The 13,379-nt window shown below is 38.1% G+C and overlaps 2 protein-coding genes across 7 annotated transcripts in view; one reads left to right on the top strand and one right to left on the bottom strand.

Moving 5' to 3' along the window:
• Positions 1-5,540, top strand: part of fam102bb (family with sequence similarity 102 member Bb) — a 21,022-nt gene extending 15,482 nt beyond the window's left edge. For both annotated transcript variants that reach the window (XM_046048775.1, XM_046048773.1), the window contains exons 10-11: positions 687-756; positions 2,174-5,540. In XM_046048775.1, the coding sequence (XP_045904731.1) occupies positions 687-756; positions 2,174-2,216 (113 nt within the window). In that variant the 3' untranslated portion in view covers positions 2,217-5,540. The remainder of the gene's footprint in view (positions 1-686; positions 757-2,173) is intronic.
• The window catches only part of henmt1 (HEN methyltransferase 1), a 21,729-nt gene extending 8,350 nt beyond the window's left edge, over positions 1-13,379 (bottom strand). Inside the window, exons 1-11 of one of the 5 annotated variants that reach the window (XR_006825027.1) lie at positions 13,240-13,379; positions 12,828-12,940; positions 11,231-11,365; positions 10,850-11,032; positions 10,527-10,713; positions 8,446-8,638; positions 8,057-8,174; positions 6,732-6,883; positions 5,889-6,029; positions 657-793; positions 471-547 (exon numbers count right to left, since the gene is read on the bottom strand). Coding sequence is in view for 2 of the 5 variants with exons in the window: in XM_046048772.1 (XP_045904728.1) it covers positions 5,920-6,029; positions 6,732-6,883; positions 8,057-8,174; positions 8,446-8,638; positions 10,527-10,713; positions 10,850-11,032; positions 11,231-11,365; positions 12,828-12,940; positions 13,240-13,323 (1,275 nt within the window). In the remaining 3 variants the exon portion in view is untranslated. Of the gene's footprint in view, positions 1-470; positions 548-656; positions 794-5,592; positions 6,030-6,731; positions 6,884-8,056; positions 8,175-8,445; positions 8,639-10,526; positions 10,714-10,849; positions 11,033-11,230; positions 11,366-12,827; positions 12,941-13,239 lie in introns of those variants that run through there. The other 4 variants (XR_006825026.1, XR_006825028.1, XM_046048772.1 and 1 more) reach the window with 4 other exon arrangements.

The raw sequence follows: 13,379 nt of genomic DNA, 5'->3' as shown, positions 1-13,379 counted from the left end.
CTTACTTTACAGCAAAAATCAATGAATTACTTTATTGACAGGACAATTTTGATAAATGTTTTTTACAAAACAAACATTTGCTGGTTTCCAGCTCGTTATGTGAGGATTAGCTGCTTCTCTCTGTTTTATACAAAACAAAATGAACAAAGGCTACATCTTATGATCATTTTCATTATTGCTTTTGCTGATTATTTTCTTGATTAATCTACTGTCTATAAAATATGCAAAATGTGTAAAAATGCCCATCCAATTTCCCACAGTGAGATTATCAAATTCCTTGTTTTGTCTCAACAGTTCAACGTTTTCAATTTACAATGATATAAAAGAAAAAAAGCTGGAAATGTTCACATTTAGGAAGCAGGAATTGATTATCAAAATTATTGCCAACTCATTTTCTGACCAACTTATCTAAACTTCAATATACAACTACTTTGCATAACAGTAACTCACTTTACAGTATTGTGTGTTACCTCACAAGTCAAGTCAGTCTGTGTACTCTGAGGAGTAGGGCATTGTTTTTCTTTCCAAGGTCTCATCCAGCTCAAAGCTAGGAAAAGAAAGCTGCTGTCAATACATGATTATTTTTAGATTGCCTAGCAACTGGCTGCTCCTCATGACAAGAATTATACAGTAGGATGTCTGTTCTCTGAACTGACCAAATGTTACCGCAACTGTGTCTGTTTCAGAGGAAGGCTTGCGTTTGTTTGTTGGTCCTGGGGGAAGCACAGCCCTTGGAAGCCATCACCTTCCCACCAGGTAGGATATTCACTGACGTCATATCAAATGATTCGTTCTTCAAAGTAGATGGAGAGGGTGGAGTTGGTTATGCAAGTCTCTTGTCAAAAGGGACAACCACTACTGGCTGATTCCTACTTTATGTGGATTAAGAGTACACAATAACTGCTGTCTAGGAAAATGCTTTTAACTGTTTCAGCTTTTATTGCAAAATGGCTCTGTGGCTGGCAATATCAGTCTGATAGTTGGTCTGACCACCACTTTGGTTCAGACTGACACGTCAACAACTTTTGGATGGAAATGCTAAGATGGTGAAAGGCAAGGTATGCGATTCTGGAGAAATCCAATACCATGACAAATTCCAAGACACAGAGTGAACAACAACAGAGCAAGTAACGTTAGCTGAGTTTTGGGATAGCAAACTGTTGCTAACTTCGAGAGAGAACGAGATGGTCCCAGATCTCTACTACAGCTAACATCACAGCAACAGCATGTCTTTGTGAACTAGAAAGAAAGGTGAATGTCCGTGGGCAAGAGATTTAACAATTGGGGAAAAAAAACTGGATTTGTTTTTTCAGCGTATACACAGCAGACAGCTAGCAGACTGTGAGGAGATGTTCACTGAATGTGAAAGAAATACGTGTATTGGATCAGAATCGCATACCCCACCTTTAACATGGTCATGGTTGTGAGCATGTTAACATGCTCTTCTGGGCCAAAGTACAACCTCAGAGCTGCTAGCATGGGTGTAGACTCTTGTCTTGTTATCTACTCTTTATGCAGAAATTTCTAATTTTGAAAAAACACATAGCATGTGCTCAGTGTGAGCTTCAATGCAAGTCCATCTAAATTAAAACATCACCAAACTTTTATTTTCGCACACAAATTAATTTTGATACCATGTTCTTTCCTTTGTAAAACAGGTCTAGGGACATAATTTATCTCTCATACCAGAGAGGTTGCCAATTAATGGTTATTGGTAACACTAGTGGAACCAGTTAAGGGTGATGGTGGCTGGACATCTGAATGGGTTATGACATTCAGATGAAGTTGCCTATCAAGCCAGTTGGGCCAGCCACTGTAGTTTAACCTGAACAGATACAATATAGATGTCTGGCAGAGTCAAGCCGCAGAGTATCTGCTCTTTGCTGTGGTGAGAGTACAAAAAGGGAAGTTAGGTCAGGGCTAGAATGTCGTCACCTGCCATGGGGCACGGTAGATTTGGCGGCACAGCCTTGTACCCACTGCAGGTCCTAGTGATAGGTAAAAACATAATTTCACATAATACTGGGCTTCCATATGCATGATCATTTTTATGTGTTAAAACTGTTAAGTATTTAAATAGTAATATAATATGAATTGTCAGCTCTACTGTTCAATATATGAACCAAATATTAATTGGGTTGCTACTGTTTTTTTTTTTTTTTCTTCATCCCAGGGTTGGTGGTGGAGCGTATGAGCAAGTGGTGATAAAGCGTTAAACCCACAGCCTCTCACAGGCGGACTGACACTGCTTACATCATAAAAACTGATGCAAGGCTGTGTTCATTTTAATCTGCATTCCTACAGCACACACGTTACCTGATCAGCACCGTGTCTGACCTAATTACTCTGAACAGTAGATATTACAACAGTGCACTCCTGTGTTTAAATCTCCTCCATGACACTGTAGCTCCCTGATAGATTTTTAAGAGCAAGAGGTAGACAGTTATAATCTCAGTGTAAACACACAGATGTGAATTAAGAGAGATGGAACACTGACCAGATCGTTCAAAACATTTCACTGAAACTGTCCACTCCTGGGTGTAGAAACCAAACCCATTTTAAACTGTTAGGAAGTAGAAGGAAACTTTCTAATGGGAGGACACCAGGACAGACTGCGTGTGAATAATCAGAATGAACTGAAATCTACACTGAAGAGGAGTATGCTATGCGTTTTCAATACATTCCTTTTGTCTCTGTGTTTGTTTTGGACGTACTTTTCAAATAGGACGTTCTATTTAATATTTGCCCATAAGCTGCTAAAAAGCTATAGTTGTTGGCAGTCTGACAACTGTTGGCGTTTTGAAGGCGAGAATATTTTACTACAAAGTCAAGGCATCAGACTATGTATGAACGTGGGCTGTGAGTGAGTGAGTGTGTGTCTGCTAGACACAACACCACTTTTATTAGTAACAGTTATTAGCTAAGTAATGCTATTATGGGTACTTGAAAAGACAAAGTGTGAGAACATGACAGTTTGTTTGTCCATGGTCGCACCCCCTTAAGCTCTAGCATACCAATCATTGCTGGTTGGCATAAAACACCGCTACCTGTTCACCAACACAGGAATGTCGCCACAGGCAGTAAAAACTTTGTTACACTGCGAATACAGAGAGATTTAACAGGTGGCGATAGGCTTAGGTAACTATCTCAGCAGGTCTCAGTAACTTCCATCTTTTCTTAGGAAAGCTACCTTTAAACCACATATTTTAAATGTTTTAAATAGTAAATTATGTTGATTTCAATATAAATATATTAATAGGTGTACAGACACCCAGCAAACAGATCCATTTAATTCCTATAATCTATAAATAATAAAAATAAAGTTTATTTTCTTAAAGTAGTTTAAAAGGAAGAGAAAGCTGAAAGAATACACTGTTGATATATACAGCGTTTTCCCCTCAAAGATCATTTTCCAAATGCAGAGTGCAGCTCCTGTTTTTTTGTTTTCCTTTTTTTCCTCCAGGTGTTATGTAGGTCCTATGGCATTGATTTTTGGGGGTAAAATAATCAGCCTAAAATGTACAAATTAAGATATATAGCTTCTGTTAGTAACGCAGTTTGCCAGCCCTCTAATTTATTGCTTTTGTAAGTTACTTCTCTCTGCCTTTGTAGGACAGTGAATACAGAGATAATAGGGGCTTCTATGATGAACATTGCTATAGAAGAGCATTTGTCTAATGCCCAGCATCTCTGTTACGTATCTATTGTGTACCTACTAGTGTTGTAGTCAAGACCAAGACCAGAGTTTATCGAGACTGAGACAAGACCAAGACTTTTAGGGGCTGAGAGCAGTCGAGACCAAGACCGAGGGAGGGTGAGACCGAATCAAAACCAAGACCAGTTCCATGCATTGCATGGCACGCAATAAAATGTGGAACGAGATCATTGGTACTTCACAAATTGATCTGAAAGATCCACATTCCCATTAAAAACAAACACTAAGATCTGAAATCAACGTAAGCATCACTGGGAGGGGTGACATTTGAAGCAATGTGTTTTACTTCCAATCAAAGTTAAATAAATCAGACAATGCAAAAGCAATTTATTGATCCCAAAGTTACGGTCTTGACTAGTCTTGAAATAAATTCCCGAGTCCTCAATGTCCGAGACAAGACCGAGTGCAAATGCGGTCGAGTCCGAGACAAGACCAACACCAACAAAAAGTGGTCTTAAGACCGGTCTCAAGTACTACAACACTAGTACCTACACTTTGCAACTCAACATCTTTCTGAGCTGGCCTGTTGATCAGGAAGCTTCCATCAGTGAACATATGGAAGATTCTGTGACATATATTTAAGATTGTACTGTGAAGGACTAATTAAGTAATCCACTGCCATGAAGGAAATACAGCATCTGTATTTAAAAAGACCCAGATTAACGTTTTGTGTGTATGTGCATCTCCTAAAATCTAATCAACTGTTAGAATTGAGAACAGTCTTATAACCAGTGTAATAACCAAGGTAATCAATACATGACTGATTAGTGCTACAGACAGAAATCTAATCTGACAACAATATAAAAATCCCGATGGTGTCATGCATGTTGACTATTCTCATTTTGTTTTTTAGCAGAATAGTATATTAAGTGCACAATTTATTAAGTTAGCAAATTAACCAAAGTATACACGACACTGTTATTACCTGGGACCCTGTCAGGCCTATGCATAAGGAGAATATTACACATAACTAGTGAAAACAGACTGTACAGTATCTGTAATCTTCTGTCATAAGCCATAGGGAGGTAGGATACTTCCTCTTCTACATAAACTATATAAATGTTATATCAATATCTGCACAAGCGTCATCAGTGTATGGTGTTTTAACTATACGTCAGTGTTTTTGTATGTTCTGCATGATTAAGATGTTTTTGTTAGCTTGCAGAATTTGACACATCTTCATGGTTTTCCTTAATTTGACATTGTGCCCTCTTTTAATCTGAATATTTCCACACTGAAGGAACAAATTTGCTTGCCTATTTCGCATGAAGGAAATAATTTTGTTCATTAATTCATCTTAAAAGCTGATATCCACACACTGTGTGATGTAACTGTAAGTCAGTGTGCTTTGTGTAATTGTCAGCATAGTTTAAATGTCCAATGTTGAAAATCATATCTTTTCATTGCTGATATTGTGCCATATTTTTTGCTGAATATTTTATTGTTAAGAGGGGGGTGAAGTGTTCTCACTACATAGTTAAAACAGTGTTAAATGTATGATTTATGGCTACCAAATATCAAATATTGGAGATTTGTGTGTTTATTGGATACACGTCACTTGTTTTACCTGTGTCACACAGGTATGTTCATCTTGGTACCTAACATGTTGTTACAAACATGGTTTCTTCTTCTCTTCTGTGAAGCTGTCTATTTAAATTGTAAAATGTATTCTCCTGTAAAGTGATGTTCTGCGCTGTTCTGACACTATCCAGTGTTTCTTGTTACAGACTTGTTCTTTTGACTAACATTTGCTTCTTTAACAAGTGTACTGGATGCTTCAAATGTGTACCTTGCACTGTTGAATAAAACTGTGTAAAAACTGTAAGTATGTGTAGATAGTGTTTCAGCCTGGGTATATAAAACAATCACAATCTGAACATTTTCTCACATTTAGAGTTTTAATGAACAATTTACAGTGGATTTGTCTGAGTCATCTTCCATCAGTAAATTCATATTTTAGAGGCCAATGGATTTTTTTTTTTCCCATTGACCTACCTTAAGAAATACTATAAACTAAAGTTAGCAGCCCAAACTAGCCATCTAACAAATCAAACCAAAGTTTCCACAGTGCAGCATGGGATTTGTCAGTGCAACTCGCACTGTACAGTAGTGACCAAGAGAAACCATTTGTCTACTCATGATTTTCTTTGGTAAAATTAAACCAGTCACCTACTTGTCCCGAAAACAAAGCTGTATCTTGCAGATCAAACATTTGCGTCCCAGGCTTGCTCTTGCTCATCACTGTGGGAGTACTGGCTGGCCTCTGCATACCCACTGTCCTCCAAATCATTACAATCCCCTTTTTCTTCAAAGCCTAAAAACACAAATGAAGACCAGTGTCACAACTACAGAAAACATTGCGTTATCAAATTCATAGAATACGCATAAGAGCAGGAAATAAACATTGCAAAATCAGCCGATGATGCATGGCTTTCATAAATGCAGAGAGCTTAGTTGTGGGGAGTGGTGATTGGGAAAACTAAGCTTTGTGAACTACTTAAGAAGCCATTGTGCTGAAAATGGCTCATTGTTATGAAGTACTGGTGACATCTCATGGGCAAATCGTGGTATTGCATTTGTAGTGGAAAGATTAAAGCCAAGACGACTACTAACCAGTGTCAGAAAAAGCAAGTGGTGTTACTGCCATCATTATTTCCATTTTGCTCAGTAAATGTTACATTGGAAAAAGGGACTAAGTTTAAACAGTCAACAGCTCTGGTTGTGGCAGATTGAGAAGCACATCAAATATCCAAAACCAGTGTGACTTATCTCCGATAAGAGTGTGATGTTAACAGGCCTCGTCTGTCATTTTTGCAGTGTTGAAGGCATTACCAACATGAAAGCATTTAACTGCAAAATGTTTTAGATATGTTGAGTATGTGACAAATAAGAATTTGAACCCAGTGGAAAAGCAACTCATTCCACATTTTATATAATATAGTCTTCCCCCTATCAATATAAATATTTACGTTTTACATGTAATATAATAGGCAAAGTGTTCAAATGTTAACAGTACCTTGGTCCTGTACAAGCACAGCAGAACCGTCCTGGCTCAATTTTACTTCAGGGGCCTCCATCAGGATGTGTTTGAGATTAGTGAGATTTCCACTTAGGGCGCTGACTTTGGGGCAGCGGTACCACAGCACAGCCAGAGGTACAGACACAAACCTACCAGCACAGAAAAGGTGATGATATGAAACCCTTTTGATAGCTGTGACAAATCAATTCAGTTTTATTATATAGCAAGTCATGTATAATCCCAATATTCCGTGTAGAGTACAATCTATTATACATGGTTAACTAAGCCAGTAATGTGATGGATATGAAAGGAAAGAAAAATATAGTGGGTTATGCTGTAGATTTCAGAACGTGACTGGTGTCAGAAGTGACATCATTCAACTGCATTATTCTCTACAGTTTAACAATATATATTAGCTAGCCAGTAATGGTTTTAGATTAGCTGTCACTTAAGAGAAACGTTTTAACAATTAGAAAAGATGATGGTAACTGAGGAAATTTAGGGCTCAAAACTAACTTTTTCACCAACTTGCCAAAATTCACAAGGGGGAACACCAACATCTTTCCACAGCAGCCACAATGACAAGGCTGCCTGCAGATGTGTTTGCAGAAATTTTGTTTATCGGCCCTTTGAGTGCAGGCATCGGGCCTTTGCTATAATCTGAAAATGCCAGATATTGGCCTATTGGTCTACCATTATCTGTAAAATTATTGACAGAGACCCAACATTTCCCACCATGAGCAAGCACTTGGCGACAATGGAAAAAGGAGAGAGAGGGGGAGCGAGAGAGTGAGCAAGAGAAAAGAGAACATACAGAGATGTAAAATAATAGTAGTGGTAATAATAAATAAAAATGAACAATAATAAAAATAATTTGAACATGAGAGAAGCAAGCGGCCCGCAACCACCCATCCAGATTCTACAGCTCCGGAGGCAGAAATACCTGCAGACAAATGTTGAGAAATATTTTTCAAATATAACACCAATAATAATAATAATAATAATAATAATAATAATATTTGAGAGACACATGCAGCTACATCAACATTTTTTTCTTAGGAGAAAACAGCTAACCTTATAAAATTTGTGAGTGATTATTTATGGAGTTACGTTTTTGGTTTACTGTGATACTTTAGTACTTTTTAATAGCTGATTTGGTAAAGCCTTAAATGTAATGAGACAACTGGAAGATAAGCCACCATCTTTACAGCCAGTCAAAATTATATATGTCACAGAAACAAGGCTTCATGATCTGCATGCCACAAACTGCCTTCTGATTCAGAGCCACGCTGATCCTCCTCATCTTCTTCAGGGAAACACACCTGTGCAACTCCTGTTGACCTTGAACATTTGTCCAAGACAACTCTTCATCCTTTCTTTCCGTATCTTCTGCCACACCTCTGCCACACATCTCTGCTCCACATGCTTCTGTTGCGTATGCTTTTGTTTTTTGTTTCAAGAGAAACATACTGTAAGCATACCATGTGTTTAATTGGCCAAGAACATTTTACAAAACATGATACCCCAAAGAAGCATTTGATTAAAAAAAACAAAAACAAAAAGATCTTACTGACCATTTCCTATTTTAGACAGTAAAATATTTCAAGTCACTTTTTGCTGAACCTACTGTTTTCAATATTGGTTTCCATATTATCTAATATACTGTATACAACTATTTTAGGGACTGAAAATAGCCGCTGGGGATGTTCACCTGTCTGTTTGTTTTCCATCTCCATGCGTCGCTCTGACACTCCTCCCTCAGTCTGGCACAGTGTAAAACTGTAATCCCTCTTCTGCTCGAGCCATCTTCCCTTCAGCTTTTCTGCCCAGTACAACACTTCACTCACCAGCACCCTACGCAAGATGTTTTGGTCACGCAGGCTGGGGTAGTTTATACTATACAGCTGACACAGAAACGGATCAAAAGACATAAATCACAATATCAGCTTATCATTTATATAAAAGGTTATGCAGTCCAGTATAACTCTGTATACAATACAGTTGCTGATCAATAACATTAAGTCAGTTATTACTTTGCCTGGTGTAGAAACATCTCGCTTTAAAAACCTTCTTGCCTGTTTCATGACTTGGAAGTCCAAGACTTACATTACAGTCTGCTGAATCCCTCCTCTGACCAGCTAATTTATTCATCCATAATTGTGTGTTTATTTTTACTTTGTTTTACTTACATTTTTAAAGGGGACAGTGCCTCACACTTAACAGTATATGTACACTGCCAAGTCTCATGTTGTGGTTGGTCACCAGCAGAGGCACACAAAGGTACTATATTACTAAACTACAAAATATAAAACTAAAAAATATTCACTATGTAGACCCTGGTTATCATGTTCTGAGGCTTATCCATTTGTGTTACTATCCCCATGTCAAAACAAAACAAAACACTGCATGAACCAGTGTCCTGTCCATGTCTTCAGTCTTTATCTTTTACATTTATTAAAGGCAGCACAGCAATGTTAAACTTATAGAAAGAAACTGCGTAAAGCAACGTTGCATGTTTTGTAAATATACTAAATATTGCCCTTAATAAATGCATGCGCTTTTATTTTAACCGGTGGCGTAAAGAAACATTATATGTTTTGTAAAACAAAACAAAAAAATACTCCTTACTGCTGTTATGAATATGCTATTAGTTGAGCAATCCACTCACTATGTCAGCTGGAGTTGGGAGTGGGTTCAAGTATAAAACATAGGCTGTATCACAGCAAGTGATTGTAATGTGAGTGTAATGTGATCAAAACCTACCTAATATAGTGATATATGCACTGTATGCTTAATGTTTAATTTTAATGTATGATTACTGTAAGCCCCACAGCTGAGCTGTAGGAGTCGTTGAAATGAGTCCAGCTAAATTAGGGTGCGCCTGTGTAGGTGTGGCGCTGTCCATAGTACTGAAACAAACAGACCGACCATGTTCAGTTTCTTTCATGGTTGTAAATACAACTTTCGGCCCTAATTCCATTTCCCCCATTGTAGCAGTGATCTATAGACAGAAGAGAAACGACAGGGACGTGAAGGGAGACTCAGAAAAAGATAGCGAGATAGAGCCGCTTCTTTGCGCCTCACCCTGCTGATTCTGAATAAAAATTGTGAATCATCGGATTAATAAATTTAAATAAATAATGCTTTGTTTGTGATGACAGATAAGTTAAGCTTTAACAGCTAGCACCCAGACGTTGTCTAGCCTAATATTCTCCAGGCACTGTGGATTTATGATGTTTGTTCCCAGACCTCCTTATTTACAAATTAAGCACTGATAGCACTGTTCTGGGGCCCATGATGGGACGCAATGCTAAATTTGGGAAAGACTGGCTTGTGGTACTTTTGTGTACTTAGCATCTATGGTTATCCAGTGTTTCCTACATACAGGCCACCTAGGTATATTAACAAAGTCTATTTTGCACCGCATTGTGCAGAAACACAGACAGAGATGCTATCTGGTATTATGTTATAAAACGTGGACACGGTGATTATTTTACAAGCACAAACCAGGTAAAGAAACAGTGAACACAAAGGCAGATATAATTCGTTACTACGTTGGTTTTGACCGTTTCAGTAGGCGATGTCATTAACATGTCAGTCAATTGTCACACATTGTTTAAAACACCTGATTACATACTATTTTTGCCTTTATTTGATAGTGAAAGACGAGAGCAACAGGAAATATAGGAAGAGAAAGAGGGGTACAAAAAGCCATCAAGACAGTTTATATGTTCTTGAATATTGGGTCAGCATGATCCCCGACATGACTGATCTATAAAGAAGTCTACTCACCAGTGTGTATGAAAACATATCCTCAGCATCGTCACCATACAACATGTTGCAGGAATCTCTCCCTCCAAGCCGGTGAAACACACCAATCTGGGAGCAGAAGCCGACTCTCTCCTGCTGGCCTGGTGGTGCCTGTCCAACACCAGTAAAGTCCACCTCATAACCGTACTCCAAACACACCTTAAGAGCCCTGAGGATGGATTTAATGTCAACAGAATTCAATTTAAATCTTTATTGTTCATTAAAGGATATTGCTGTGCGTGGACAGTGCTGGTGTGTTGTAGGGTTGACACTCAAAATGAAAATGGATCCTTATAACAGCATACCAGGACTTGAACTCTGCTCTGGTCCACTCAAACTTGTGGTCACTGTGCCTGAAACCTGTCAGACCAGGGAAAAGGGGGTTGAACTCAGAGTTAGGGGTGCTGACGATAACCGCCACTGGGGTCATGTAACCAAATACCACCTCAGAGAAGCGCTCCACATCAGCAAGTGTGAGGTGCTCTATGCTGCAGACAGCCAGGGAGAAAACATGATAAATAATGACACACAGAGAAACAGAAATATGAAAACCACACCTGATAGAAAGACCAGGTAAACATGGAAGAGAACACAAGAAAATAAGCACAATAATAAATTGACTAAAAAGGACTCATTAAAACTCAAACACATCAACACTGAAACTCAACAGCCAAACAGCCTCTTACAGCTCTATACAGGTCGCCAGATCAAATCCTCTGAGGCGGACATCTTTCTGTGTGACTGAGCCCTGGTACAGCTCAATGCGCAGCTGATCATATGTTGGCTGCAGATAGTAACTTGATATAGGAGCTAATCCATGCCTGCGGGAACATACAAGCAGAGTATACATATTATCAATCCACACAGTGTTAACAAAACACAGCCAAAGCGCACGAGTCGATTGAGGAGCCAAGGAGCAAAATCTTGGCTTTTCTTCTTTCTTTTTTTGTGAAGGTTTTATTTTTTAAAGTTCGGGGCCCTGCAAGAGGAACTACTGATGTTTTATGTGGATCTGAGTCCTACAACATTTAAGAAACCAACTATTTAGATAAAAATTGTGTTTTAATAACTTACACATGTGGTACACTAGTCCGGACAACCTAGACTCTCTCTTAACTGATTTAATTATAGAAAGGCTGGGTAAATTATTTATCAACTTTTAGTAAAGTGATATAATCATATTGTGTTAATGTTTTACAAAATTACATAGTTCACATAAATGTTTACAAGCAAACAGTATTAAAAAAACAAAATGCGTTACTGAAGTGTTAGTTTTCATTAAAAGTTGTGTGATTTATTGAATGGAAACGGATAAAATGGATGTTGCTGTAAAACGTCATTGCACTGACCATTCATTTGACTATTTTATGCGACTTAGAATACATCTGGGGCTGCAACTAATTCATGTTCTCTTTTCAGATAAAGCCATTAATTGTTTAATATCTGAAATCAGTCACACAGTGCAAAACCAAAGACATTTTGAAATAGCTTGTTTTAAAATATGATTTAAATCAAAACACTCAAATGCAGCATAGCATTTGATATGCTTACATTTGAGACGGAAATGATAAATTGATTGATTATTTTTCTGTTGATACACTGACTGATTAATTGCTTTGTGTTTCAGCTCTGTTATCGTGCCATGTAACGTTCACATTATTGGCAAGGGCGTCACTTTGTGTTGAAAAGTGGTGGGGACATAAGCGCTCAGATTAGGGCATGATGATACACTTGGATCATGAGACGTGACAATAAGCGAGAACAAGACGAGAAGATTTTATTCAACACTATTTTGAAGAAGGGAATGCTGAAATATATGAGCAGGGGTTCTTTGTGTCCTCCCCCAGAAAATGTCTTGCATTCTGGAGAAATTTTCTGCTACAATTTATGGTGGAAATGTCTATATTTATATAAAAGGGGAAAATTCAGCTGGCAGATGATAATTCATAAATTTAAAAATATAACAGAATATAATGCAGTCATCAGTCGCTTATTGTTTTAGCTACTTTTTTGGACAATGCACATTTGTTTCTTCTATTTTTAAATTTCATTGGATGTCTTCTTTCTCAAAGAATTTTAATTTGTTAGTTAACATTTTTTGGTGCAAGCTATTTTCAGAACATTTGTAACAAATGCTTTCAAAAAATGTGGTGGGGACAAAATCAGCCATTTCAAAATGTGGTGGGGACATGTCCCCTGCGTCCTCAGTGTGAATGTGATTATTGGTATTAGAACTTAATTTCAACTTAATTTTTTGATTAAGTATTCAGTCAGTTTACATACATCTTTCTTTTTACTTTGGCACCGTTGATGTCCACTCCAACCAGCAGTTCAATTTCACGGTGAAACTTCAGTTTTTTGAGAAGGCTGCACTCACTGCACCCCAAGTCCACCACCTGAGGAGGAGAAGAGAGTACAACTATCAAGGTTGATGTTAAAGTTATCACGGCAAACAACGCAAACCTTTAACATCAACTGAAGAACAATTCATGTCAACATCTTGATTTCGCGTTAGGAAGAGCGCAAAGAAGCTGGTTAACGTTAACGTTAAATTAGCTGCGTGGCGTCAACGTTAATTGGTTCGGTGAGAAAGTTCACTAAGCTGCGTGATTACGTTAGCTTGACAATTATCGTTAGCAAACGTTGGCTTTGAAGCTAAAGTGATGTTTCCGTCTCTTATTGAGACCGTAGCTACCTTTTGTGTTTTGTTCCTCTTGACAAAATCGATGACAAATTGATGCCTCTGCATGTGAAGCGGCGGACTGAACGTTGGCTCCATCTTTTACGTTTAATTCAGTGAACATCTATCGCTCCGCCGGCCCCCAGAGGGCGCTG

This window comes from Micropterus dolomieu, linkage group LG05 (assembly GCF_021292245.1).
Source record: "Micropterus dolomieu isolate WLL.071019.BEF.003 ecotype Adirondacks linkage group LG05, ASM2129224v1, whole genome shotgun sequence".
Classification (NCBI taxonomy): domain Eukaryota; kingdom Metazoa; phylum Chordata; class Actinopteri; order Centrarchiformes; family Centrarchidae; genus Micropterus; species Micropterus dolomieu.
Note: the sequence above shows the minus strand (reverse complement) of the source record. Positions and strands in the feature narration are given on the sequence as shown.